Below are 27,852 nucleotides of genomic sequence, written 5' to 3' on the forward strand. Positions count from 1 at the left end.
GGGTCGGTGGGAGTGTGGCTTGGCTGACAGCGTGTTGGCATGTGCAAATTAGATTTTGTAGATGACTGTTGATTTCATGGAGGTCTGGAGGTAGTTGCTGGTCCTGCTGTCGATTGGGGTTCACTATTGCTGTGTTGTGTTTGGAAGCTGCCTGCCCGGTGGTGGTGGCCTTCTCACAGCTTAGGGATGGTCTTGGGGCCAAGGCTTCTGGATGGCCCCAGGAAGGAGGGGCTTCTGGATGGCACAGGAAGGAGGGGGTAAAGTCCCCCATCATTTCTGTCATTTTCCCCAGTCCTGGCAGGTGATCCCTGTTGGCTCTCCTTTGCTGCTGGCCCTGGCGTCCCCCAGGGTCCTTCCAGAGGAGAACGGGGTCCCCAGCCCTGCCCAGCCGTGTCCAGTCAGGCCCCAGCTTCCTGATCCCTGTCCTGTGCTTCAGTGGGAGTGGTGGCCCCCCAGCATCTTTTGGTTCAGTTTTCTTTAAGAAGATTTTTATTTTCCAGTAGAACCGTGGCAGACAGCACTGAACCTGCCTGCGGAAGTTTCCCAGAACCCTTCCCTGGGCATCCGCTTCCGTTCCCTGTGATTGTTGGGGGACCTCGTGGCTGTGCTGTGCCCACCCTCAGGACCGCAGCCCCCATCCTTCGTCCAGGACAGAATGCCTCTCAGAGCATGTGCTTCCCGCTAAGTAGCGCAAAATTACATCCTTTCAAGTTAATTAAACCGCTGTGCGCTTGGAGAGCGGCTGAAAGGGCTGTTAATGTCAGGGCCAGCAAGTCGCTTGTTTCCTGGCTCTGTGATGAAGGGTGGCCAGGCGATGAGAGGCCTGGCTCAGTCAGGGTCACCGGGGCAGGCCGCAGGTCGTCTGGGAGAACATCTCATCACCCAGTTTCCCCTCTTGCAGCCACAGGGGCTGCTGCTACCCCCAGCTTTCCCCGGGGTGGCACTGGGCAGCTTGCAGGTGTGGGCAGCCTCTGCTGTGCCCGGGTCCCAGCAGGGCTAGGGGCTGAGAAGCTGAGTCCACACGTGCCTCTAGCACCCCCGAGAAGAGCTGCTGTAGCCACCAGCTTCGTGGAGGACCCCCAGCCCATCCTGGTCCTGTGGCAGGGCGGGGTGCCCAGTACCGCAGTAGAGGTGAGGACTGTGTCACTGGGTGTGCCTGGCCTCCCCTCCACAACTGTGACATGGGACCTGGAGGAGGCCTGGGAGCAGCAAGGTGCTGAGCGCTTTCCTGGGCTTTCAGACGCACTCTGGGTAGCCCCCTGGACACAGATGGGGTCAGTGAAGGCTACAGGTGCATGGTGTGGAAGCTGGGGCCCCACCCTGGGGAGTGAAGGCCCGGCCTGCAGAAGCCTGGTCTCCTGGCCCCCAAGCCCCATCACCCCTACCCATCCTGGAGAACTGCACTCTCTGGACTGCATCCTGTCCTGGTTCAGTCTTGGCCCCGGCCCGCCCACTCCCCTCAAATGTCTCTGGCATCCAGACTGGGCCTTGTCCATCCATCAGGGTTGGGGTCAGGAGACAGCAGAAACCGAGAAACAATGCAGTCCCATTTCTCAGATGAGGAAACTGAGCCCCAGGGTACACAAGCAGCTCTGGATAGTGGGCGGGGGAAGTGAGGCAGAGGGCCGGCACCTCCCAGGAGGCAGGCTAGACCCTGGCCTGTGCGGTGATGGGTGCCCAGGGCAGGTGGGGTGTCCTCTGGGAGCAGGCCCCATCCTGCCTTCCACAGCCATCCCGCTGCCTGCATCTCCTGGGTCCAGGGACTGCTGGCTTGTACATCATCCCGATGGGGCCTGTCTTTACGGTCAAGAGTGTCCACTGGCACCCACGGTCCGTGAAAGGCTCCCTGGAGCCCAGAGCCCAGTGGCCGTGCAGAGGGTCTGCTCTCAGCAGCGGGGGCGAGCCTGGCATGTGCCTCAGTTTCCCCTCCTGTCATCCCAGGGGCCATGAGGCCGCTCATCTGCCGGCCACCCACTGAGATGTTAAAGCCGAGAACTTGCAAGGGACTCTAGGCCCCAAAGGAGCCTGGGGCCTGAGGGAATGCGAGGGCCAGGGGACCACTGGAGTGCACTCGGGGTCACTCAGGCGGCCCCCACCCCAGCACTCATGGCCAGCGGGGGCCACAGAGGCTGTTGTCATGGGACTCCCACTTTCCCTGTCTGAGAAAGCTCTGCGAAGCCTGAGTACCTGCTCGCCCCAGTCCAGGAAGGGGTTGCGTGGAGCTGGCCATGGTTGTCGACCGGCCTGGCAACCATGTTTGGGGGTGTAAACAAGCCCGGGTCTGTAGCATGCTAGGCCCCTGCAGTATTGTGGGAGAACTGGTGAGCTGAGTCCGGCTGGTGTCCAGGTGTCTGTGACAATCCCTGAGATGGACGCAGTGGAAAGAAAAGCAGCAAAGTTCCGTTTGAATCAAACACAGAGAGCCAGCGAGCTACTGAGGGCTCGCAGGCCGGGGCAGGTGCACCTGCTTTCCAAGGGGCAGGTGCCGGGTGACACATTAGCTACTGCAAAGGCGGGCGAGTCTCAGTGGGGCCTTTTCCAGCTTGTCTTTGTTCATAGCTACGTCTTGCCTGCTGGCCGACATTGGCTGGGATGTTTGTGTGTATGTGTGTGGGTGTGTGTGTGGGTGTGCGCTGGCTGGAGCCATGGCCTGTTGCTAGTCCCAGGTTCCCTCAGGAGGACCCAGGCCCCCTCGTTTGATGACATCAGAAACCTTCACCAGGCACTGGCATGGGCCATGAGCTCATCTGGGGACAGGAAGGACAGAGTGTCAGTCCCTGCGTGCTCTCTAGCAGCCTGCTGGCGCCATGGGGCGGAGCTGTGAGATGGACAGTTCCCACACCTCTCCCTAGGGGCTAATGTGTTGGTTGCCCCAGGGCTGGTCTCCAGGTAGGCATTTGGTCCACAGAGGGTCAAGGACACGGGTTAGACAAGGCAGCCGCACCGTGGGCATGGGGATGGTACGGGGAGGGTCAGTGGCCAGTGGAGGAGCAGTCCCTGGTGGAGTAGGGGCGACAAGGAGGACATCACCAGTGGGTACAGGATTGGGGACAGCTGGGAGCCAGTGCCACCCCAGGGGTTCACACTGGCCTGCAGCTCAGGTAAGGCCCAGGCAGCAGATGGGCTCATATATAACCACATCCACCACACCCACCTTGACAGCACGGTATGTCTTACCTGATCATGGAGGTGGGTGTGAATACGTGCCCTCTTGGAGACCAGGAAGGAGGCGTGGCCCTGCTGGGATTTTCCTCTGGCCAGGCTGACCAGAAGCAGGGCCCTGGGGTGGCCTGGGCTCCAGGTACACATAGCCCCTCTTGCTCTCACTGCACGGCTGTACCTTTGGCCCAGTCGGGTTCTGGGTCTCCCTCTGCCAAGGGCTGGGGGGCACCTGGCCTGCTCCAGGCACCATGTGGCTGTGGGCCACAGCAGCAGGTGCCCTTCCAGCTGCAAAGAACCAGTTGAGAAATGCCCCGTGGCCACATGCAGCTGCCAGCCGGGATCTGAGTCCAGCCCACTGGTCCTGTCTGTGGCGTGCTCCCAGCTTCCTCCCCGGCTGCCCCACGGACTTGGTGACTTGAGGGGAAATTTGCAGTGGTCCTTGACTCTGTCACCCCTCCTTCTGCCGTGACAGTGCTAGGTGTGTCTCCGCTCTCAGCCAAGGTGACCATGTGTGCCAGGTGGATGAATCCTGTCCCAGAGCAGAAGTCACCCTTGCTGGGGAAGCTCCATCTGGCTTGTTAACTGGGAGGTTCTTCAGGATGAGGGGGCTGGCCCAGTCAGGCTGAGAGCTGGGTGAGGCTGGGTGCTGGGAGGTGTCTGAGGATCTTATCTGCCGTGACCACTCACAAGTGAACCACTCGGGCTCAAAGGATCGCCCATTTACAGTGTGTGGGGCTTGAACCTGCTCTTCCCCGGAGCCTTGCGCAGACACCTGTGCCATGGTGTATTGGGTGTCTGGGGCCCTAACAGGGGTGTAGGTGCTCTCTGCCGGGTTTCTTGGAGTGTAGGATTTAGTGGGTGGGACAGCAGGTGCAGTGGGAACACAGAGCCCGGTGCCCTGGTTCTGGGACAGGCCTTGTGTTCTTCTTGGGCGGCAGGATTGAAGCAATGCCCCCTCGGCCTCTTTCTCCCCACGCAGCTCTCAGGAGGAGTCCCTTCACCCTCGTCCTCTCGCTTTCCCGTCCGCTTTCCCAGCTGTGAACGCCTAGGTGACAGAGAGGAGTTACCTGCACCCAAGCAAGGCTGGGGCAGACGCAGCACAGACTGGCCAGAGAGGTGCCTGCTGGGAAGCACAGAGCTGGTGTGGGGAAGGCTGGGAAGAGCGCCTGCCACGGAGGATGGCCCGGGTGCCTAGATCCCCGCACCCACACGGGCGACCTGGAAAGAGCCGCAGAGGCGCTCAGGGCAGATTGCTTGTTACCTGGAAGTGGTTTCTGAGAGTAGGGCATGGCGTACTGCCGGAGTCCAGCTCCAGCCGAGAGTTCGGAGCTCGAGAAGGGTGCGTGAGATAGGCATAGAAAGAAGAGAGAAAGAAAGGAGAGACGGACCACTAGGATTCCTTGATCATTGTGGACCCCGCGAGAAAGCTGTCCACTTTATTTATACAGAAGCAGTACAAAGTTTTCTTTTAGGGGCATTTTGACATAGCTTCAGGGGGGCACAATTTACAACTTCTTGAGAAATGATTGAGGAAGGATCCCACATTCCTTGCTTATCTTGGTTTGCCAGTCTTCATCCACTCTCCTCAGGTCTGGGCTCTAACCTTGGCGCCACCTGTGACAACCAGGCCCCTACCTTGAATTATGTATGGGTTGGTAAGTCTGGGGTCTTGGTCTATGGGGATTATGGGCCATTGGCACTAAAGGCCATTAGGTCAGCAAGTTCACACAGTTTGTTAACTGAACAAGTAAAGCAAGAGTTATAATGGCAGAAAGAATTATAATTAGCAATGAGCCAAGTTTACTCCATTTAAGTTTTAATTCTACAATGGACAAGTGAGTGTTTCCAAAGACAATTCTACAAATTGTTTCACCTTAAGACAGGGCATTATCCATTCCAACGTTGCAGCCAAGAATTTCTCAGTAGACAACACATCTTATTCAGTAATACACTCTTACTACAATTCTTATTCTACAACTTATCCATCACTTAATGGGAGAAATACATCAAAAGAGAAAAAACAAAGATCTGAGACAAAAGGTTTCAAACATTAAGTTCCTCTACAACTGCAGGTTCTACAACCTCATAAGTGATCAAACAATAATCAAAAGTATATCTTTGTGATGTTAGTGAAATCAGCCTATATTTCCTCTAGTTAGAAATTATGAAAGCAGCTAAAGCAACTACAGTTTCTATGTTCTAAAGAGTTGCAAGGACAGGCTAACCCTTAAGGTCACAGTAACTATATTTTTTTGCCTTAGCAGGATAGCCTTTAGGGTCCCAGTAACAGGATAGCCTTTAGGGTCACAGTAATGAGATAACTTTTAGGGTCCCAGTAGCTATATTTTTTGTCATGGCAGTTTTAACCCATACTCCCATCATTTCCATTAGTTTGTAAAATTCTTATCAAGCCATTTCCCAGGAAGCATGCTAAATGTCCGGGCCAGATTTTATGGCAATGGGTAGGTACACAATAAGGTGTCTGGAAACAGCATGGGCTTGATTGTACTCCTGTGTGCAGTTAAAGGCCCACTCACCAGGACATTATCAGTAACATTAACTCTTAATCTCATGTTGGTTGTAAAAGCCATCTCACAGGGGCCTCAATACAAAATTCTTAGTGGGGTGGTTGAGTGCCCATGCGAAAGGGGGTGAAAACTGCGTCAAGGTGGTCAGAGATGAATCTGCTAGGCCCTGCCAAGTAGCTGGAAGCTCCCTGGGCCCTGCCAGTCAGGGAGCTGTTCTCTTCACACCTTTGTGTTATTCACACCTACTGCATGGACCCCAGCAGCTACGAATGGGCATTTCCATAGTGTTAATGGCTTTAATAAGAGTGGTATGCACGGTGGGTTGAAGTGGTGCTGCAACCCCCACATCCCACACGGCTGCTGGTTTGAGTCCCCACTGCTCCATTTCTGGTCCAGCTCCCTGCTGATACACCTGGGAAAGTAGCAGAAGATGTCCCAAGTCTGTGGGCCCCTGCACGCATGTGGGAGGCCCGGGTGTAGTGTTAGGCTCCTGGCGTGGGTCTGGCTCGGCCCCAGTTGCTGCAGCTCTTTGGGGAGTGAACCAGAGAATAGAAGATGTGTGTGTAGGTAACTCTGTCTTTCAGATCAATACATCTTTGGAAGACAAAACGTGGATTATGCAGGTTGTGGTGTGATCTGGGAGGCCGGGGTGCCCCTGGCAGTTGGCAGAACTCGCTTCACTTCCGCAGTCCTCATGGCTCAGGCTCCGTTCCCCAGCATGGCAGCAACTGTCATTGTCTTTCTCTAGAGCCCCGATTTCTTTCTTGGCTGTAGATCGCATTGAGTTGTGATCGATAAACAGAACAGTAGAATTTGCTACCTTTGGGACGCCCACCTTAGCTCAGCCAGGCGGGGAGGGCCGGGGCCCAGCTCGGCGCACTGCCTGCAGGCTCAGCACGCCTCTCTCTCTTCCCACTCCAGGCTCTGGGCGCCATTACTGCAGTGCCTGTCACGGGTCCTCAGGTCAGCTCCTTGCAGAGGCTGGCCGGGCAAGGAGCAGCCGTGCTACCTCAGGTGAGTGTGGCCAGGGCCCACAGTCTGTCCCTGGGTGCCCGCCATCTCACTCTGGGCCTTTTCCTGCCCCCTCTACCTGCTCCTTCCAGGCGACAAGGGGACCCTGTGCGGTGAGGACATGAGTCTCGTGGGCCACGTGCAGGTGTGCTTCCCAGAGGAAGATCCAGGCTTGGCTGGTACAGGAGGCATCAGCTGCCCCCCACTCTTCCCTGGGCACCTTGTCTTCTAGTGGGTCACTGTGTAACTCACGTCTGTCAGATACGTTCTGGATAAGGTGACTCGTTGCAGGCAGGGCCATGTGCCCTGGTTCAGGTGCAGGGACACCTCGCTGGGCCACACGCTTAGGATGAGCCACCGACGTGTTTCACCCGTCAGTGACTGCGAGGAATGAGTTCAGATATCCCCCAAGCACTTCCCGGTGCAGAGGCCTGGCAGTGCCCAGGGGTCAGCTTTGTTGAGCACCTGCTGTGTATGTCCATCACACCCTGTGAGCTGCTGCTGGCTGCGCCTGCTCAGGTCAGGGGAAGGGACCAGGCAGGTGCTACTGCTGGGGATGGAGCAGGGAGGCAGCCCCAAAGCTGGTCCCTGAGTGCCACCTGTCCTGCCCCAAGAGAGACTCTGGGAACCCAGGGAGACTGGGCCTGCGAGAAGGATGCACAGGGGAGGCAGGAGCCCCGAAGAGGTCTGTGGCATAGGGGTCAAGGAGAGCTTCCTGGAGGAGGTGGTATCTGACACAGGCCACGGGGAAGGGAGGACCCCAAAAGGAGGTGTGTGGTGAGCAGGGGATGCAGGTGTGGTGGGGAGGCCAGCGTCATTCTTCTGTGCCCTAGTGGTTGGGGCAGGCAGAGAGGCCAGTGGGTGCTAGGGTGCCCAGGTCTAAGGCCAGGGGGTTCTGAGGGGACTCAGGTGCAAGGCTGATGGGTGCTGGAGGCTCCTCGGGTGCAAAGCCGGTGGGTGCTGGGGGTGCTGTTGGAGTTGGGCTTGCTTGGCTGGCTGTGAGGAAGGCTGGACATAGCTTCTAGTCCAGGTCTGTGGTCTGTGGGGGAGATATGTCACCCCACATATTCTCTCACCTGGACAAGTCCAAGTGCTCAGCCCTGCTTGCACCCCAGTGTGCTGTGCTGGGTGCACACACAACCTCACACACGTGCACAGAGACAACACTCTCACACACACTTGCACATATAGGCGCCCTCTGCCTGGTCGCTCATCGTCACCTCCTTGCTGCCCACTCCCCTCCCTTGACCAGGAAGCAGAACTGGGCAGGACCCAGAGGTCCCCAGGACTCGTCCTAGTTTTTGCCCAAAGATTGTGCCTCTGTGGCTTCTCCCTCAGCTGGACTGGGCTAGGGTTGAGTTGTGGCTGGGGCTGTGGGGCTGGAGTTGGGATACTGGGACTGGGCTGGAGCTGGACTAGGGCACTGGGGCTGGGGCACCGAGACTGGGCTGGGCCGGGCCGGGCCAAAGGTCTTGCCCTCTGGGCTACCCTGGGTGGACCCCATGGCCTCTTTTGAGGGACAGCCCTGCTTAGAACTTCCCCTTTACCTGTGTCCATCTGTGTGTCTGACTGTGCACCTGTCCCTTTCTCCCAGGTTAGGCCAAAGACACTGATTCCAGACAGCCTCCCCATTACTCCTGGCCGGGACCGGCCATCCAAGCAACCACAAGCCTTCCAGAAGGCCACCGTGGTCAGCATCAAGAACCCCAGCCCTGCCCTCCCCACTGCCAACAACACCGTCAGCCATGTGCCAACGCCCGGAAGCCAGCCCCAGGTCCTCACTGAGCCCACTGCCATCACCTCGCCGCTGAGCAGTGCCGGGGTGGCCTATGCCATCATCTCTACTTCCCCCAGCAATGCTGCCACCATCGCCCCCAGCACCACTGTGTCCGTGGTCCATGACAGCATCAAAGTCCAGCCCCTCCTCATCAGTGCCGACAGCAAGGTGGGTGCCCGCTGGCCCGTCCCCAGGAGGCCTCGGGGCCTGGGGGGACCAGAGCAGCAAGGTGGGTGCCCGCTGGCCCGTCCCCAGGAGGCCTCGGGGCCTGGGGGGGCCGGAGCAGCAAGGTGGGGGTGCTGCATGATGGGGAAGCCCTGTGAGAGGGTGAGGCTGCAGCTGGTGGACGTGAAGGTGGGTGTGAGCAGATGGTGCAGGGACAGACAGGGTCTGATGAGCGGCCAAGGAGCGTGTGAACAGGTGGTGAAGGGAGGAAGTCCCTGCATGAGTGGCTGGGGTGCAGGTCAAGGAGGAGGTGACCCAGCTTCTGGCAGTATGGCTGGCCGTGGGAGTGACCGACCAGCGCATGCACACAGGGCTATGAGTGAACACAGCTGTGATGGGCTGAAGGCGTGATGGCCAGTGCTTGGGCAGGAGTTAGGCGTGGCACAGTTAGCTCCTTGTCGGTGTGGCTGAACACGGGCCTGGGGAGAGCCCAGCCTTGGTGGTCACCACTTGCAGGTGCAGTGAAGGAGTCAGGAGCTTTGTGAGTGGACAACCGAGATCCTCCCCTGTAACACTCTGGCTGTAGGTGGGGGCTTCACTGGAGGCTGGGGTGCACATACTGGCTGTCCAGCTGCCCGTGCCCCTTGTCTCCAGCATAGGGTCCACATGACCGTTCTGCCTGAGGCTGGTGTCCTCTCTGTGTCCCTAGCCTGTGGCTGGTGTCCTCTGTGTCCCTAGCCTGAGGCTCCTGCCCCACCTTCCTGTGACTGAGGTGCTTGTGTGCACCTTATGGGATTGCAGTGTGACATGTGTGTATGTGTGTGTGTGTGCATGGATCCTGCCTTTTGTATGACTGTTATATGTGTGTGTGCACATGCTGAGCCCAGCAGGCATGTGTGGTCTGTGGGAGTGCAGTGTGACCTGTGTGTATGTGTGTGTATGTGCACACGCTGAGCCCAGCAGGCGTGTGTGGTCTGTGGGAGTGCGGTGTGACCTGTGGGTATGTGTGTGTGTGTGTGTACACGTTGAGCCCAGCAGGTGTGTGTGGTCTGTGGGAGTGCAGTGTGACCTGTGTGTATGTGTGTGTGTGCACATGCTGAGCCCAGCAGGTGTGTGTGGTCTGTGGGAGTGCAGTGTGACCTGTGTGAGTATGTGTGTGTGTGTGCACATGCTGAGCCCAGTATGTGTGTGTGGTCTGTGGGAGTGCAGTGTGACCTGTGTGTGTGTGCGCACCCCTGTCCCTGTGGGTGATTGTCAAAGCCTTGTGAGGCGTCAGAGGCCGTGGTCCAGGGGTAGGCACCAGCCGAGGTGTGTGATGTGGAGTGGCGTGTGTGGACTGAGCCCGGAAGTTTGCTCGCAGCTGCGCTGGCATTCGCAGCTTGTGTTTCCTGTTCGCTTCGCAGGTGCCTCGTTGTCTTGGTTCCTCCAGGGCCACGGAGAACTGAGTGTTTCCGCCCTGTGTTTGAGATCTGCCTCCCCAGTGGTGTGGGACTCACTGGAGCAGAACCTTTGTCTCTCTGACTAGTATAGATGTACTGTGTTTCCCTCCGTGAATACTAGAAGTGGATTTATTTTTCCCAAAAGGGGATTGTGGCGTTTTCTGTCTGACACACATGCACACGAGCCAAGGGCTTTCCTTTAAGCCAGCCAGAAAACAGAATTCGTTTTCTCTCTAGTTTGGGGCCTCAGATTCACAAGTTACCCATGTTCTTAGGGGAAGCAGGCTCACGTTCAGCCAGTTCCTGGTAGCTGCCCCATGAATTCATTGTCCCCAGGTTGTGAAAGAGGATGGATGCTCTTCAGAGTCACAGTGAAACAGTCCAGGTGCAGGGACAGGCTGGCCGGACCCCTGCCAGCCGCAGAGGCCTGGCCAGACCTGCAGTGTCCGAGCGTGGTGGTGGAGGTGCCTGACCTGGGGGGTGCCCAGTGGTGCTGAGTGATGTCAGCAGCCCCCCTCCTCCTTCCTTGACCCCAGTGGGCCTAAAGGGGCCCTTCCAGAAGGAGGAGAAAAACGGGTCATTGTGGCCAACTGTACCCCAACTCCTCAACCCCACCCCACCCCCACCTCAGACACTTGAGAGGGAGGGGTCAGGTGGCCTGGGGAAGAGTCCCTGTCCCCTCTCTGTCCTCAGACAGGGGCACGGCTGACCCTGTTAGCCTGGAGTAGCTGGACGGGAGCGGGGACCGAAGCCCCTCCTTGCTGGACTTCCTGCTGCAGATGCCTCCCACCTGCCTGGGAAAGCTGAGGCTCAGATGGGTGGAGGAACTATCCCCACTCTCCTCCCAAGGCCGCACAGCTGGGAGGTGGTAGGGCGGGATTTGAACCCCTAGCCCTGTGGTTCCCAAACCCAGTCAGCTGCAGGCGTCTCTGTGACCCAGGTGGACCCCGTCTTCCCCCTCCCTGACACTTTCAGCCCCCCATGTTGTTACCCCCCCATATTGTCATCACCCCCATGATGTCCTGAGCTCCCACACCCTCAGCTCCCCTCCCCCGCAACTCCAGCCCCCTAATACTGTCACTCCCCCATGCTGTCTCTCCTCTCGCCATCATCCCCCACGCCTTCACCCCCTGCTGCGTCTTCCAGTTCATCATCCTCCAGCCGCAGGTGCAGGCGCAGCCCGAGAGCCCAGTGGAGCCGCAGCCGCCCGTGGAGGAGTCGTCTCAGGGAGCTCAGGCCACCAAAAAGACGAAGGAAGATGGGCCGCCAAGCCAGGAGGACCCTGAGGTAGGGCACCCTGGGTGGCAGGGCCCGGGCCACATGCAGAACTGGGCAGAGTGTTGAGGCAGGAGTTGGTAGCATGGTGGCAGGATGCAGTTGTGGGTGGTGTTAATCCCAGACCCAGGCTGAGGGATACCTCTGTACATGGGGTCCGTGCAGCCCTCTTCCTCGGGATTAGCATCGGGCCAGCCCCTGGCAGGAGCTGCTAGCTGTCAGTGCAACAATGCTGTGGGCAGGATGCACCCAGCTATAGCCCCTGGCCACTCCTGGGTGGTCTAGGGAGACCCGGGGGACCCAGAAGTTAGCTCTGCCTTGGGCTAGGGCTCCACTCCTGGGGTTAGCTGCTGCTGCGGGAAGGGGGTAGGAGGGACTGGTGGGCATGGGTTTACCCGCAGCGAGCCTCCTGCTCCTTGCAGGGCCAGGTGTGGTTGCTGGGGATCTGAGGTGGGGTGAGATGTCAGAGTGGAGCTGTGGGTGAGGGTGGCTTTGCAGGGCAGCAGAGATCATATGAGCAGGGGATGGCGTGCCAGGCAGCTGCTCCTGGGCCCTCGGAGGCCTGGAAGCTGCAGGCAGAACTGGACTCCTCTGGCTACGAGGAGCCACGGGGTTTCTGAGCAGAAGAGGGACTTGATTGCTGTCTTCCAACATGCCCAGCCACTGAGTGAGGCGTGGCACTAGGCCTGGTGTGGCACTGGCTGTGTGCATGGCGAGGCCCCGGCCCAGCTTGCAACCCAAGGCCATCTCAAGCACTCTTCCTTCCTCCCCAGGGTTTCACTGTACCCCATAATGTTGGAGAAGGTTTCCTGGGTAGTTCCCCTTTGTGCTCTTAAAATGTATCTTCGTCAATTAGCATGGATTTATACAATTAAAGTAATAGCATCCGACTGCCTAATTAGACGGTGATGACTCAGACAGAACTTGGCAGTTGCAACATGTACTGGCATATGAACCTTCCATGGATGGAAGGTTTCTTCTAGAAGGTGGAGGCAAGTTGTACCGTGCAGGGCCCTGCCCACCTGTGCACCTGCTGACGAGGTTCTGTTTGACCACTCTGGGGGAGTGAGCAGCAACTGCCCCCTAGGCAGCTCAGGGTTCCCTGACGTCACCTGGAGCTTGATAGGGGACATGAACTTGACCAGGTGTTGGTCAGGTTACTGACTTAATGGAAAACCGGCGTCTTCATGGCATCCAAGCCAGAAAAGAAAAAGTCCCTTTAGAGGGAAAGCCGTTAGTTAGCTGCGGATTCCAGGAGAGGACATGTGTGTGAGGAAGAGCCAGAATCGTCAGGGTGGCCCACTGTCCTTTGGGCTGAGAGACCACAGAGTGGGCTCTGCGTCGGCTGGGACGTCAGCAGGTGCCACTGTGGTGGGTTGTTCATGAGACCCTGGTAGAGGTCCAGCCTTGGGCAGCAGAGCTGGCTGGCCTGAGTGGGGGCTTCCTGTGTGCTCATACCAGGGTTCGGGGGGAGTGTGCCAAGAGGGGGTTACACGCCTGTCACTGGCGGGAGAAGCCCCCTGAGGAGGAGGGAAGGAGGGTGGGACGCGTGCAGTCAGGGGTAGTCAGGGCGTGGGGACTAAAATCGAAGTGGATTGTTAGAAGTCAGTTCGTTGTAACGTGGCCGTACAGTGCGGGAGAGCCACCACAGGAACTCCGAGACGGCGGCTGCTGGCTGTGGGAGGGCTGGGGATTCCCACACGGATGCCCCCAGGGTGGCAGCAGCACGGCGTCCTGACAGTGGTGCTGTCTGCCCACAGCAGCCAGGAACTGCATGCCTGGAAATCATCAACTTGTTAGTGCCCACCTGCTGGGAGGCGGGCATCCCCGAGGACAAGTGTCTGCTGAGGCATGCCGTGACAGTGGAGGACAGCCCTGCCCGTCACTTGTGCTGTTCTGTGAACATCACCCCAGGACACAAAGCAACCTCCTCGTTCTCAGAATGACCCGCTCTGGCTTCACAGCATGAGGGGTGGCAGGTTGTAGAGCCAGACACATGTGGACCTAAGTGTACAGAGGCAGGGGGCCACGGGAAGGCTCAGAAATACACAGACGCCATGACTGAGCGTACGCATGAATGGCTCTGTGGCTTGGGGGCGAGGACGCTGGCCACGCACAGGCTGCTGAAGGATGTAAGCAGTGCCCGCCTCTCCCAGGGCTGGTGGGCCACGTGGATGCACATACGTGTCACAGAAAGCCAAACGCTGCATCCCAGCCAAGTGCTTCATGGCCTCGGAATCCTGTTGCGGAGTGCGAGCGAGACCACGCCAGACATGTCTAAGGTTTATTAGGGAGTCTTTATTAACCAAGCTTGGTGATAGCAGGACCCAATAGAAACAGCAAAGCACAGGTCCATATAGCAATCCAGTCAGTCGAAACCCCAAGAGGAACAAATGGTCGTTACCCTGAAATCCACCCGTTAAACTGCAGACCTATGTCCCAGCTTCCCCAGCAATATAAGTTATCCTAAGAGACATGCAACGAATAACCTGGGCACACTCACAAAGCTGCAGACTTTCACCTTTCCCTGGCTTCTCTGCCCACACTCCACTGCTGCTAGCCCTCACTTCTGGAACTCCCGATAGTACACACATTAGAAATACAAAGCCTCTTAGCATTGCTGTCTTCACTGTCCCACCCAAGCAGGGAACAGGGTGAGGAATACAGACACATGGGGGCCATGCTCAGGGGACACCTGTCCCCAGAGGTCCCGGGGAGGCCAAGAGTCGGAGTGCCAGAGCGACAGAAGCACGTGACCAAGAGAGCGAGCCCTCCCTATCTCGGGCCTTCACAGGGGCTTGTGAGGGGAGTGGTTACACAGCAGTGCAATACCGCCCCCCCTCAGGTTCCAGGTGATCACAGGTGAGCATCACAGGTGGGCAGGAGGGGGCATCTAGGTGGTGGGGAGTGACTCCAAGCTCATGACCCTGAATTAGCTGCCCACCCTACCACAGTACACAGCCAGGATCTGGAAATGCCAGTGCAAACAAACAAAATACTGATAAATCCTGAATAAAAGTGTTTGAAAGAATCAACATAGCACTCCCACTCCCACTCCCACTCAGATCCCAAAGAAGTAGAGCCATCTGGGGTGTGAAGCAGTGGATGGAAGATGGAGGTAGCTCGCTTTCTCTCTCTCTCTCGCTCTCTCTCTCTCTCTCTCTCTCTGCCTTTCAAATGAATAAACCTGTTTCTGGAAAAAAAAAAAAGATTTATTGGAACGAGATTTACAGAGAGAAGGAGAGACAGAAAGATCTTCCATCTGCTGGTCCATGCTTCAAGTGGCCACAATGGCTGGAGCTGAGCTGATCCAAAGCCAGGAGCTAGGAGCTTCCCCCAGGTCTCCCACACAGGTGCAGGGTCCCAAGGCTTTGGGCCGTCCTTGACTGCTTTCCCAGGCCACAGGCAGGGAGCTGGATGGGAAGTGGAGCTGCCGGGATTAGAACCGGCGCCCATATGGGATGCTGATGCTTGCAGGAGGATGATGACCTAGTTGAGCCATTGCACTGGAATGATCAACCTTTTCCTATTTAAGAACGAGCCTGGAGTGGCCTGATGCTGAGAATGTGTGGACCCTTGGGACAGCAGTACCCATGGTCAGAGGCCAGCTGTGAGCAGAGCTACTGTCCTTGGGCAGTCTTCCCCAGCTCCTATGAGCTGGGCTCAGGCCTTGACCGTGGAGGACGGCTCACTGTGCACCAGTGAGTGTGGCAGCCACATTAACACTTCTCTCTCCGTCCTTCCCTCAGAAAATCGCCTTCATGGTAGCCCTGGGCCTGGTTACTACAGAGCACCTAGAAGGTAAGGCTCCTGAGAGCGGCAGCTAGGCCACGGTGGACCCAGGGAAAGGCATGGGCAGGGAGGTGCCCTGGAGATGGCATGGATGGGTGGGGAGCCAAAGATGGTGTGGACTGTCGGAGGGCCTGGGAGACAGTGTGGGCAGTGGGCAGGGCCTGGGACATGGCGTGGGCGGGAGGCAGAAGATGGCACGCACTGTGGGGGACCCAGGAGACAGCGTGGGCAGTGGGGGTGGCACTGGGTGGAAGCATCTGAGTCCCCATGCGCCAGGCCAGGTGGTAGCCTCCCAGAGGGCTGCCCAAGTGCCAGGGATTGGTCAGATGTCACCTGTCAGGCAAGAAGTCCCCCTCCTCCACTCTCCTGGTTCCCTGGCTGCCCACAGAACCTGCCGTGGCACCGGCGGGGGGTTCCCCACCCTTGAGGCAGCAGACAGGCCAGTGTGCCCAGGAAGGGCACCCCTGGGCTCCACAGTGCCCATCCCTGACACTTGGAGCATATAAGGCAGAGAGGGCCAGGGTCTGGGGCCAAGGTCACACGGTTCCTCGCAGCCATGCTGAGTAAGAAAAGGCCTTGGCACAGCAGGTCCTGCTGCCCAGCCCAGCCCCTCACCTTGGTGTTTGCTGGACACTGCAGATAGGGGCCCTTGTGGGCACTGTGAGCCTTGCTCTGGGGCCAGCCCAGCTGGCCTCTGACCATGGGCACTGCTGTCCCAAGGGTCCACAACCAGCCAGGAGCCAGGGGGCACAAGTGATTCCTGGCTAGTCCCGGGTACCTTGGAGGGTGAGGTTGCTGCCACAGGAGGGAGCAGTGGGGCACAGGGCCCGAGCAGGGAAGGGCCAGGCCACTACCCAACACCCAACACCCCACAGACCCTGCCCCCATAACCCTCCGGTCCACCACCTCCCTGCCCACTGCTTCTCTCACGCACTCCGGTCCACCACTGCCCACCGCCTGCCGCCCACTGTGCCCACCGCCCACCGCCCGCCGCCACCGTGCCTTTGCAGAGATCCAGAGCAAGCGGCAGGAACGCAAGCGGAGGAGCACGGCCAACCCCACCTACAGCGGCCTCCTGGAGACCGAGGTGCGGGGCTGCCCCTGGAGGTGGGGCGGGTGACTGTTGGCCCTCCCACTGCACCCTCCTGTTGGGTTCTTCTTATGGAATCTGGCAAGTGGCCTGGGCAGCGTGGAACAGGCCAGCCTGACATCCTAGAGAAAGACCTGAAGAGACTGGGTGGGGCCGGAAGAGGAGCCGGCCATGACTCTGGCTATAGCCTCCCCAGCTGTGCCTTGGCCTCTGCCCACCTGACCCACAGGCTGTCATCCGGGGCGTGAGCACCTCTGCTGGTGACCAGCAGTCGTCCCCGAGGACAGTATGTGTCTCACTCTTTAGGTGGCGCTCCTGCTGCAGATAACACTCCCTCAGGCATCCCTGGGGCCACTGGCAGGCAGGGTGCCCTGGCCCCAACAGGGCTCTGGGAGGGAGCACAGGTGTTATAGGCTAGTGTCCAAGACAGGAAACTCCCTCCTCCCTCCTGGCCCCACGTAGACCCCACCCATGTCCTTTGTAGTCACAAACAGGCCAGGGACGGAGGGTGGTTGGTCCCAGGGAGGAGGTGAGCCCAGCAGTGAGGTCCCAAAGTGAGGTCCTGAAGTCAGGTTAAAACCCAGGCAGGGTCTACCCAAGTTCAGCTCTGCCAGGCCTGCCATGGCATCCTCAGCCGGGAGGCCGCCTGTCCTATGGGCCTCTGAGGTGCTGGTGATGGGGTCAGTCTACAGTGTGTTCCAGACTCAGCCAAGGGTACGGACGCAGGGACTCGGGTCTGTCTAGGCCTGCTGTCCTGAAGCTGTCCCGTACCTTCATTTCATGTCCAGCGGGGAAGGAGAGCTGACCCGGTCAGCTGTGCTGTGGCTTGGCCTGGCCATGCAGGCGTCCAGCAACCTCCAGGCAGTGTTCCAGCTGTCCTGTTCCTGCCTTCCCTTTCTGTCATCCACCTTCGCCGATGCCCCTCTGCCCCTATCCTCTGAGCCCCACCCCTCCTCTGCACCCCGTGGGTGAGTCTGGGGCCAAGTGATGGCCACGGGTGTGCTGGAGTCACCGTGTACTTTGTGTCCCTGCAGAGAAAGCGGCTGGCCTCCAACTATCTCAGCCCCCTGTTCCTCACAGCCAGAGGTAAGCACTGGCCACAGAGGTGTGGCTGCCCTGGGGGGACCTGTCCACACCGCACAGGGCCTTCCGTCGCTGCCACCTGGGAGCGGTCCACAGCAGGCGCTCCAGCCTTGCCGACACAGGTCCTGGTGTGGGTTCCCCATGGTCCTGCCCAGTGCAGCTGACCCTGCAGGGAGCTGCTGGGGACGCTGGGCTGGCACCTGGCCACCCTCCTGTGCCCCCGTACGGATCCAGAGAGCCTCAGGCTCTCTGTGGACAATGGGGCAAGAACCACCAGCACACCCCCACCCTCCGGCTCTGGCTGGGACCTGGCCCACAGCCTTAACACACAAATCTTGTCCTCTGCCAGTCTGGCCCCTTGCAGGATGCCACAGGAGCACCATCCTCCTCCCTTGACAGGAGGCCGTCTGCCACATCAGAACTGTTGTTGAGGGGAGGAAATGAACACCTGGTTCTTAGGATTCTTGGGGGCTTTCCCTGGGCCTTGGTTTACTCATTTGTGGAATGGGCCTGTGTCTGCCTTGCCCCCCTAAGCTGGTGGCACACAGAAGGGTGTATAGGGATGGCTCTGCCGTAACCAGCAGGTGTGTTTGTAGCCACTGAGATGGGATGTGACTTCAGGAACAGGGATGGGTTACAGCTGAGACAGCACTGAGCCCCTGTGTCTGTCCCCATGGAGGGTCCGGCCCAGGCTTGGGGTGCAGCACGGGCCTCTCCCAGCCTCTGGCCCTGGTGGGCTTGGCCTTCACTTTGCCCCCTGAACCCAGGACCATGTGCTGCTGCCAGCATGTCCTGAGGCCCAGCACCAGCCCTGGCTTACTCCTCCTGCGCCTCTAACACTCTCCACCCTTCTTCCTTGTGCTAGCCAATGAGGAACCCTGCTGGAAGGTACGTGTCCCCTGCATCTTCACTTTGGGGGTGGGGGGCACGACCCCCAGCAGGCCAGGTAAGGTCACTCTGGGCAGGGGCCTGGGCGCTAAGGTCCTGGCACAGCCCCCGGGGCTCTGGGTATGGCGTCCAGTAGGAGCCCCCTGCCAGTCTGTGGTTCCATGGGGCTGCTGCTCTCTGGTCCTCTGCTGCCCACCAGCTCCGTCGTCCTTGTGGTCTCCCTACACATGCCCACTCTGCTGTTGCTGCCCGAGGCCGCTCCCCGCACACTCTGCAGGCATGGCCTCTGTCCTCCTGCCTACGTTTCTGACCTGGGTCTAAAGGAATCTTCTAGATCCTGCAGGTGTGATACGCACAGGGCGCTGGGCCTCTCCAGCAAGGCCATGTCTGCGGCCAACCTGCGGAGGAGTTTGGCTGCAGACATGTGCGCGAAGGTGGTCGCAGGGATGGGACAGACCAGTAGCCTGCACCCCCTCACCACTCTGAGTCCACAGTGTTAAGGGGCCTTGTGTCTGAGCTGGAGCCTGGTGCCCATCTCACCTCCAGCATGCTGTAACTTCAGGCAGACACCGCAGCCTCCCTGGGCGCTTGTGCTGACGTGCCGTGGCAGGGTGGTGGGGGGTTCTCCAGGGCCTTGCCTCCTTTGAGGACTTGCTGTGTGTGTGCAGTAACCCTGTAGCATGGCCGTGCCCCACAGCCGCCCTCCAGTCTCGTCAGCTCTGAGTGTGGCTGGAAGGGCAGAATTCTCCCGCCATGGGGGAACTGGGGTGTGGTGGCCTCTCCCCCACTCACAGCCTGGGCCACACGCCACACTTGTCATACTCCTATGCTGGCACCAGCCTGTGTCACAGTCGCTTGCTAGGGTATCATGGTACCCATGCTTGGGGGACAGGGGAGAGGGGCTCCTGTCCCAGGGCACCCCCCAGCAGCCATGTCATGCCAAGCTGTGCCTGGTGGGAGGGTGGCTGTCATCCATGGGCGAGGCCCACTCAGACCCCGAGGGGGACTGTCAGATCACAGTGGGACCCCGTTCCCTGCACCTCCTGAAGGGCTGGGGTGCAGAGCCATAGCATGCCTGAGCCCTGGGGTCCTGGCCCGGCCCTCTCTGTCTCTGGGGCCCCAGCCCTGGTTACCGCTCAGCCGCTTTGGCCCGCCTTCTCTTGCAGAGCGACATCACCCACGAAGAGCGCTGCGCCGCCTGCAAGCGTGGGTCTGACCTGCAGCCCTGCGGTGCTTGCCCCTGCGCCTACCACCTCAGCTGCCTGGACCCACCCCTCAGGACAGCGCCCAAGGGCGTGTGGCTGTGCCCCAAGTGCCAGCAGAAGGTGCGGGGAAGGGGCCAGGGCAGTGCAGTGTGGACAGCACGGGCTCTGTCTAAGGATGGCAGGATGGGGAGTAGTGTGCTCTCACCCCCAGGCACACACAAGGTGCAGGTGGTGGGACGGCCCTTGCCCTGGCTGGCGCACTCTTGGTTTGCTTTGAGGACTCCTAGAAACTAGCCCAAGTGTGGGCACCCTGACAATGCAGACCCCTGAAATGCAGATCCCCAGTGTTCTGGGCTTTCTGGGCGCTGGGGGCTGGGGCTGGCTGCCCCCACTCTGAGAAACCATGGGAGGAGTGAGTTGCTGTTCGTCATATCAGCACAGTGGAGGGGGTGGGCTCCTGGTCTGTCACTGCCTGTCTGGGTGTCTATTCTCGGGCTGCTGGCATGGGAGGGGGACAGGGTGAAGGCACCTGTTGGGAGTCCTAGGGAGACACACCCAGAAGGTCCCGATCTGGTCACTGTGGCTCGGAGGGGGGTGTGCTTTCCCTAAGGCCACACAGCCAGGGCTGGCCCCAGTGGGCCCCGGTGCTGACCGCTCTCTCATTCCCCATCTGTCCCCAGGCCTTAAAGAAGGATGAGGGTGTGCCCTGGACTGGCATGCTGGCCATTGTGCACTCCTATGTCACGCACAAGACAGGTGAGGCATCCGTGAGGGCAGGGAGGGGTCGCCTCCTCCCCAGCCCACCCTGCACTGCCCCACCCAGGCCTCAGGGTTCACATGGGACCTCTGGGAGCTGGACAGGTGCAGCTACTCCCAGGCCAGAGCTCTGATAAGTCCCCGGGTACCTGCTGGGAAAGAATTCCCAGAGCCCCTGGCTGCAGCAGGGGTGAGGCTGGGCCTGGGTACTGAGCCTTATGTTGCACAGCCCAGCGCAGCAGGAATTGGGCAGGGGTGAGGCCAGGTCTTGGCACCGAGCCTTGCACTCTACAGCCCAGTGCAACAGGGCTGAGGCCGGAGTTGGGCATCAAGTCTCGCACTCCCAGTGCAGCAGGGGTGAGGCTGGGCTTGGGTACTGAGCCTTACATTGCACAGCCCAGCGCAGCAGGAATTGGGCAAGGGTGAGGCCAGGCCTTGGCGCCAAGCCTTGCGCTCTACAGCCCAGTGTGACTTCCCCACCCCTGTGGTCTCCAGTGAAGGAAGAGGAGAAGCAGAAGCTGCTGCGGCGAGGCAGTGAGCTGCGGAGTGAGCGTCAGCAGCTGGGGGAGCGGGACCGGCAGCTGGCCTCGGCCGTGAAGGTGCGCATGGGGCGGGGCCCCAAGGGCAAGCCCAGGCATCCTGTCCATCACCTCAGTCATCCTGTGTGTCACCCCAGCCGTCTGTCCATCACTCCAGCTGTCCTGTCCGTCACCCCAGCTGTCCTGTCTGTCACCCGAGCTGTCCTGTGCATCCAGCCACCCTGAGTGTTACAGAGGCCTGGGGTGGGATAAGGGGGGACATACCTGCCAGATAGTGCTTGGCACATCAGTAGCGGCAAAGTGAGGGATGCAGCTGCGAGCACCCAGGGGCATTCTGGCTCTGTCCCTCTGTGAGCTGGGCAAGGCCCTGCCCCCCTTGGGATGGTGTGTTCTGTGTCTGGTGGAACTTGGTGCTCCTCTGCGGGGTGGTGGAGATGGTGGTGAGGGTGGTGAGGGTGGTGACCGTGGTCATGTTAGTGGCCACAGGGCCAGGCCCTGAAGCAGCTCTTCAAGGCCACATCTCAGTGAGTCGACTCAGTACACTAGGAGCAGTGTCAGGAGGCCCGAGGAGCAACAGGCTCTGACTGCCGGCCTCTGTCCTACCATGTCCCTGTGACGAGGAGGACCAGGAAGGGATGCACTGTGCAGTGGATGTGAGAGCGGGAGGGGGTGGGTCAGGGGTGTGCCAAGAGGGCAGCTGCCCCAGACCCCCTGTGTCTTCCTCCCCGCCAGAAATGCCTGGAGCTCAAGACAAGCCTGCTGGCGCGTCAAAGGGGCACCCAGTCATCCCTGGACCGCCTCCGAGCCCTCCTGCGACTGATCCAGGGCGAGCAGCTGCTCCAGGCTGCTGTGGCAGCCACAAGCCCCGCCCCACTGCTGGCCGTGCCCTGGACCAAGCCTCCGGCTTCAGCCATGCAGTCCTCCCTGCAGCACCCCCAAGGTCACAACTGATGCCAGGGGACCAGGAGAGTGCTGAGACCTGTCCCCACTATGGGGGGCGCTGTCGGCCTTAATTCACAAATACGATCAATTCCAGCCAGAAATAAGCTTGGGCAGAGAGGCTATAAAGCGAGGGGGCACAGGAGTACCGACCATGCTTCCTGGAGCCAGGCCAAGACCTGTGCCCATCACCCTCCCAGGGGTCCCCCAGGAGCGTGGAGCCCCCAGCTCTCTCTGCTGCCTCGTGACACCCCATGGTGCTGACCGAGGGTGATGCCAGCTGGGCGTCCTGCAGGGGTTGTAGCTGAATCGTATCGGTAGCGGGTGTGCTCAGGGTGAGAAGTGGTAGCAAGCCAAATGCTTCTCGCAGGGCCCCTTCTTGGGCACGCCTGGCCTGGATGGAGCCAGCAGCCCCTCTGGTCAGAATTGGTGGAGTCGGAAGTCACCCCTTTGCCCGGAGCCTCACCGCCTTGTCCAGTCCTCCCGACTCCTGCAGCCATCCGTGTATTTCCCATGGGCATGTGTCTCCCACTGGGGCAGGGGCTACAGCCCTGCAGCACAGCCTTTGGTGGGGTCTGCTGCTCGGCTGATGGCTGAAGCCTTGGCCTGCCCCGGCCCCAGGCCCACCCTGATCACTCTGCTGCTTCCAGGCCGGTGTGGACACTATGCCAAAAAGCCACATTGCATTTTTATGTGGCGCTTCGACTGTGAGAGATTCAGGGGGGGAGCGGACCCTCGCTGACTCCCTGGGCCCAGGGAGGGTCTGGCCTCTGGGGGCGCACAAGTCCCCTCTCCCTGAACCCCGGGAAAGTAGGGAGCAGAGGAGCCCGCCTGGGTAGGCCATGGCAGCTTGTCAGGCCTGCTGTCATCCCTGTCCTGAGCCACTTAGCACAAGCGAGGTGTCTGGGAGCTGCAGGGCTCCCACCCCGAGCATATCACATGGTGCCGAATTACGATGAACACGCATGTGCGCCTGCGGCGTGGCCTTGCCCACACGCCTGCCCGTGGACGCAGGTGCAGTGCAAGGGGGCTGGCCTTCCTGCCACGGACCCTCCCCTTGCCCCCTGTCATTCTCACGACCCCGGGAGTAACTGTGGTGTATGATACAGATCTATTTTACTACACTTCACGCAGGGCCGAACCAGATTCTCTATTCTTCTACTGATGAACAGCGGCCTGTGTGAGGGTCACGGCTTCTGTATAGGTTTCCCTGTGCTGATTATGCAGTGCCACGTGGCCAGCCACGTCCGTGTCTTCAGGTTCCCCTGGTGGGTTGGTTTATTCGTGAATGGGTTTGTGTTCAGTGTTGCAACGTGGAGCGGGAGGGTGTGAGAGGCCGGCTCCGTAAGAGGGGTGGGTGCTGCCGCATCTGGAGATGTAGTTTGCCTGGAGCCATGAGGACATAGTGAGAATAGAGAAAAAGTGTTTGTCTTTAAATCCGCCGCTGTAGTTTTCCTTCTGTACGAAGTATTAAACTCAATGGATGGTCTCAATGCCATGTGGTGTCTGTCCTTGCCTGCTGCGGGGAGGGCCTGGCATAGCCGAGAGGCCACTGGAGAGGCCACGGGCAAGGGAGGGGCGGGGAGGGAGTGCAGCGTGTCCTTGCCGATCCTCTTGCCCCACCTCCGCCTGCAGGGGTGGTGCACCTGTGAGGCCAGGAGCAGTGGTCCATGGGTGGCATCCACTGGCCACACACCACCTGCACCTGACCAACTAGAGGGCCAGTTTGGGCTTCATGGAGTGGAGCCAGAGCCAAGGCGACTGCCCACTGGAGTCCTGGGGGCATGGCTGGAAGCCCACTGAGCAGGGGCTGCTGCAGCCTGCCCAGGGCAGTCTTGGGGAAGGTATAGATGGGCTCTATCCCGACCACACTCCCCCCCTCATGTGGCTTTCCTCAGTGTCTGATTCACACCTGCTCTCAGACTCCCCTTAGCCCCCCGACACCACTTGCCTGTCCTGAAATAGCACGGACTTTCATGGCCACATCTATGGGTGTCCTGACTGACCCCCCTGCACCCCCCCAGAGCCTACCGGGCCACATGACACTAATCCTGTGACAGACTCCTGGGTCCTGCCCTGCCCTGGCTGGCCACGCCCCCTGCCTCTGCCCAGGAAGCTGTTGTCCAGGCCCCAAGGGTTCTGAGCCCCTGGACCAGCCTCATCTGCCATCCCAGCTCTGCCCCTGTGCTACTGGCTGCCAGGGCCAGACCCATGGCGGTCCTGTGTGATAACGGCCTGGGCTCCTGTCGCCTCTCCCTTCAGCCACCACACAAGCACTGATATCCTGAGGACAGCAGGCTGGGACCCGTCACCCAGGGACCAGCGGCACCCTCACACAGGTTCCTGTCAGGCTGGAACCCATCACCCAGGGACCAGCTGCACCCTCACACGGGTTCCTGCCAGGCTGGGACCCGTCACCCAGGGACCAGCTGCCCTCACACGGAGTCACTCTGTCTTGGTGTCTTTCTCTCTTAATTCTGTAAGGATTTGAGTATTGGGGCTAGCCTAACAGGCTCAGCCACCTCCTTTGGTGCCAGCAACCTATATGGGCACTGGTTCAAGTCCAGGCTGCTCCACTTCCAACCCAGCTCCCTGCTCATGGCCTGGGAGAGGCAGTGAAACATGGATCCCTAACTCACGTGGGAGATCCAAAAGAAGCTGCTGGCTTGGGTTGACTTAGCCCTGGCCGTTGTGGCCGTTTAGAGAGTGGCCAGCAGATGGAAGATCTCTCTGTAATTCTGCCTTTCAAATAAAAATATTTTTTAAAAATGAAAAATTTTGGGCTCGGCATGGTAGCCTGGTGGCTAAATCATTGCCTTGCATGTGCTGGGATCCCATATGGACACTGGTTTGTATCCTGGCTGCTCCACTTCCCATCCAGCTCTCTGCTTGTGGCCAGGGAAAGCAGTCAAGGACAATCCAAAACTTTGGGACCCTGCACCCGCATGGGAGACCTGGAGGAAGCTCCTGGCTCCTGGTTTTGGATCAGCTCAGCTCCAGCCATTGTGGCCACTTGAAGTGTGGACCAGCAGATGGAAGATCTTTCTGTCTCTTCTCTGTATATCTGATTTTCCAATAAAAATAAACAAATCTTTTTTTTTAAAGATTTTATTTTTATTACAAAGTCAGATATATAGAGGAGGAGAGACAGAGAGGAAGATCTTCCGTCCGATGATTCACTCCCCAAGTGAGCCGCAATGGGCCGGTGCGTGCCGATCTGAAGCCACGAACCAGGAACCTCTTCCGGGTCTCCCACGCGGGTGCAGTGTCCCAATGCATTGGGCCGTCCTCGACTTCTTTCCCAGGCCACAAGCAGGGAGCTGGATGGGAAGTGGAGCTGCCGGGATTAGAACTGGCACCCATATGGGATCCCGGGGCGTTCAAGGCGAGGACTTTAGCCACTAGGCCACGCCGCCAGGCCCAACAAATCTTTAAAAATGAAAAATTTTCAAGATTTGTGTCTTTATGTGTTGCAGAGTTACACTGAGTGAATGAGCTAGGTTTCATCTGTGAGTTTGCTTCTCAGATGGTCACAACAGCCAAGGCAGAGCCGACCAAAGTCAGGCTAAAATCCCATCTGGGTCTGCCATGTGGGTGCAGGGTCCATCTCATTGCCTTTCCCAGGCCATCTGCAGGGAGCTGGGTTGGAAGTGGAGTGGCTGGGACTTGAACGGGCACCCATATGGGATGTCAGCTCTACAAGTGGAGGCTTAACCTGCACACTCAGTGCCAGCCGGTGAGCACTCCTGTCCCTTTTGGAAGCTTCTCAACCTTGTCCAAACGCTGCTGTTCCCACGCTGTTGAGCCCCTAGTGCCTCATCCTCTCCGGCCTCTTCAGTTTGTGGCCCACCCTTCTCTGTTCATTTTCCTCCTGAGCCACTGGCCAGGCTCCCACCGTGGGGCCTTGCCATGTGCCGTGTGCTGAACCTGGCTTGCTGCACCCTGCCCGCCTCCACGTGCCTTTGGTGGTGCAGCTGCCCCAGGCTGTATGATTTCGGGAACTTTGTACCACCCATGGCCACACATGCCTGGTTCTGTTTTAACCCACCTGCTTCAGACAGGCAGGGGTGCAGGGTTGACTTGCTCAGAGTTCCAGCATTTGGTACAGTGCCAGGCTGTATATACATCTTTATGGAAGAAACAGACTTGAGGAAGAAATGGCCAGGCCCCTGCCCCTGTCTGCAAATCCCACAGGATCCTGGGGCAGTCCCAGGCCCAGAGTGTGAGGAGATCCTGGCGCCCCTTGGTACCCTGCATTCTCCAGTGGCGGCACTGCACACACCTGCTGCTTAGCAGCTCCAGACAGCACAGCCCATGGTGATGCTGCGGCACCTGCATCCCAGCCTGGCACAGCCACGCAGCCCAGGGGTCCACAGCACCACTGACTGGAGACTCCTGGGGCAGCTGCTGGTGTGGCCACCTTCCATCCAGCTCCCTGCTCTTGCCCAATGGCCAAAGGGTCTTGGGTCCAGCTGAGGCCCCTGGCTTCAGCGGCGTCATGGGGTGTCCTGGGGCAGCTGCCAGGCAGCATGGACAGAAGCTTCCAAGATGGCTCCAGAGCTCAGAAGGCCCAGATCAAGTTGTGGACCAGAGTCCACGCAGGCCTCTCCAGCTTCCAGCAGCTGCTGGTACCTTCTGGTAGCTTCCAATTACTGCTGCTGCCCAGCTTTCCTTGGCTTGTACCCCCCCACCAGGTTGCTCTGTTGGGAAAAGTCGTGTCTCCCTCCTGTCGATTTTGTAAAACAAAAAAATCCCAAAGACTGTTGAGCATACGTGTTAACGGTGATCGTTCAAGCCATGAACGTGTGGGGAGTTTTCTCGCGGTGGCAGTTTATGACCCTGTAACTTTTCCCTTTCCCAGTGTAATATTCTGAGGTCTGTCCACATTGATACACACATGTCCACGCCACTCAGGTAAACCCCGGGACATTTGGCCCTCGTCCAACTGTCACTTCTCATGCTGATGGACATGTGCACTGCTCCGAGTTACTGCTGCCAGCAACCCGCAGCCCCCTCCTTGTACCGTTGTTTTGGGCTATTTTCTAAGTCGTGTGGAGTGTGGGCTGCAGCAGCTTGCTGAGCTGCTCTCCAAAGGGACATGCCCATTTGCAGCTCGCCACACACATACACGGCTGTGCCCACTCATCAGCATACTCGCTATGCCTGGTCACAGGCGCCAGCATTTCAAGTGTTGTCTTTTTCATGCGGTCACTGGGAATGCCCACTGTGCACCTGTTCCCACAAGAAGGAAAGTAGTGATGACCGCATCAACGCCAACATTCCCCCTTCCAGCTGCCTCCGCCCGCTGCGGGTGGGCCCAGCTCTTAGAGGGATGCCGTGGGCCTCCACCTGTGCCCAGCACCCCATCTGAGTCCATTCCTAGGGCTCCTGAGCAGGGCACTTTGCAGACAGTTGCTGCCCAAGCTCTCATACTTGGAGCCTGTGGTCTCAGCTGGCCTCTGGAGGGGGAAGGAAAGGGCGTGTGCAGAAAACGTTCAGCCTGGGGCTAGGGGGTGGTTTGTCACTGCCCAGTTCCACCAGAGTTATCAGGAACCCCCAAGGGCTGTGTGAGCCCCACCTCCTGGAGGGGGCTACCTTTCTGCATCCCAGCCATGACATGATGGGGTCTGGCTTCCAGCAGGTGCGTTTGCAGCCTTGGATTCTCCCCCACTGACTGGGAGGCAGGGTGTGGCCCTCATTGCTCCTGTTGGGACCTCGTCCTGCCTGGCTACAGCAGGTGCACAGTACACGGGGACCTGCCCTGTGGGCACAACTTCCTGGCTGTTGCACAGGTAAGATGGGGCAGTACTGATGCCCTCTCCCTGCTTAACGCAGCGATTTCTGGGTGGTCGGGGTGGAGGGCTCCAGGAGGGGTGTCCTGTCCCATGCTTGTCCTGTAGTGACCTCCCTGACTTTCCACTTGACTTGCTACCTTGACAGGATTTGGTCATTCACCATGAATGTCACCTACCATGCCGGGTCAGGCTGCCTGCTCTCCATCATCGCTGCCAACGCAGGTTGGCAGGATTCACTCTGGGCGCCCTGGGGTTCTCACTCATGGCCTGGCCATGACTTAGGCCATGGCAGGGCATGATGCACTTCCCACACTTGATGGCTATCGCCACATTCCGGCTGTGGCTCTGATACAGGGGACAATGATGTGACTTTCACTCTTGGAAACAGCAGCGGTCATTAGTAATGCC

The 27,852-nt window shown here is 59.1% G+C and overlaps 1 protein-coding gene across 2 annotated transcripts in view; it reads left to right on the plus strand.

Moving 5' to 3' along the window:
• PHF21B (PHD finger protein 21B) overlaps nucleotides 1–22,105 on the plus strand; it is a 41,648-nt gene extending 19,543 nt beyond the window's left edge. For both annotated transcript variants that reach the window (XM_058673169.1, XM_058673170.1), the window contains exons 3-13: nucleotides 6,612–6,704; nucleotides 8,296–8,646; nucleotides 11,229–11,369; nucleotides 15,107–15,158; nucleotides 16,160–16,236; nucleotides 17,274–17,325; nucleotides 18,188–18,210; nucleotides 19,377–19,535; nucleotides 20,096–20,171; nucleotides 20,667–20,770; nucleotides 21,443–22,105. In XM_058673169.1, coding sequence (XP_058529152.1) covers nucleotides 6,612–6,704; nucleotides 8,296–8,646; nucleotides 11,229–11,369; nucleotides 15,107–15,158; nucleotides 16,160–16,236; nucleotides 17,274–17,325; nucleotides 18,188–18,210; nucleotides 19,377–19,535; nucleotides 20,096–20,171; nucleotides 20,667–20,770; nucleotides 21,443–21,661 — 1,347 coding nt within the window. In that variant the 3' untranslated portion in view covers nucleotides 21,662–22,105. The remainder of the gene's footprint in view (nucleotides 1–6,611; nucleotides 6,705–8,295; nucleotides 8,647–11,228; nucleotides 11,370–15,106; nucleotides 15,159–16,159; nucleotides 16,237–17,273; nucleotides 17,326–18,187; nucleotides 18,211–19,376; nucleotides 19,536–20,095; nucleotides 20,172–20,666; nucleotides 20,771–21,442) is intronic.
• Nucleotides 22,106–27,852: the final 5,747 nt, after the last annotated feature.

Source organism: Ochotona princeps, chromosome 15 (genome assembly GCF_030435755.1).
Source record: "Ochotona princeps isolate mOchPri1 chromosome 15, mOchPri1.hap1, whole genome shotgun sequence".
In the NCBI taxonomy this organism is placed as follows: Eukaryota; Metazoa; Chordata; class Mammalia; order Lagomorpha; family Ochotonidae; genus Ochotona; species Ochotona princeps.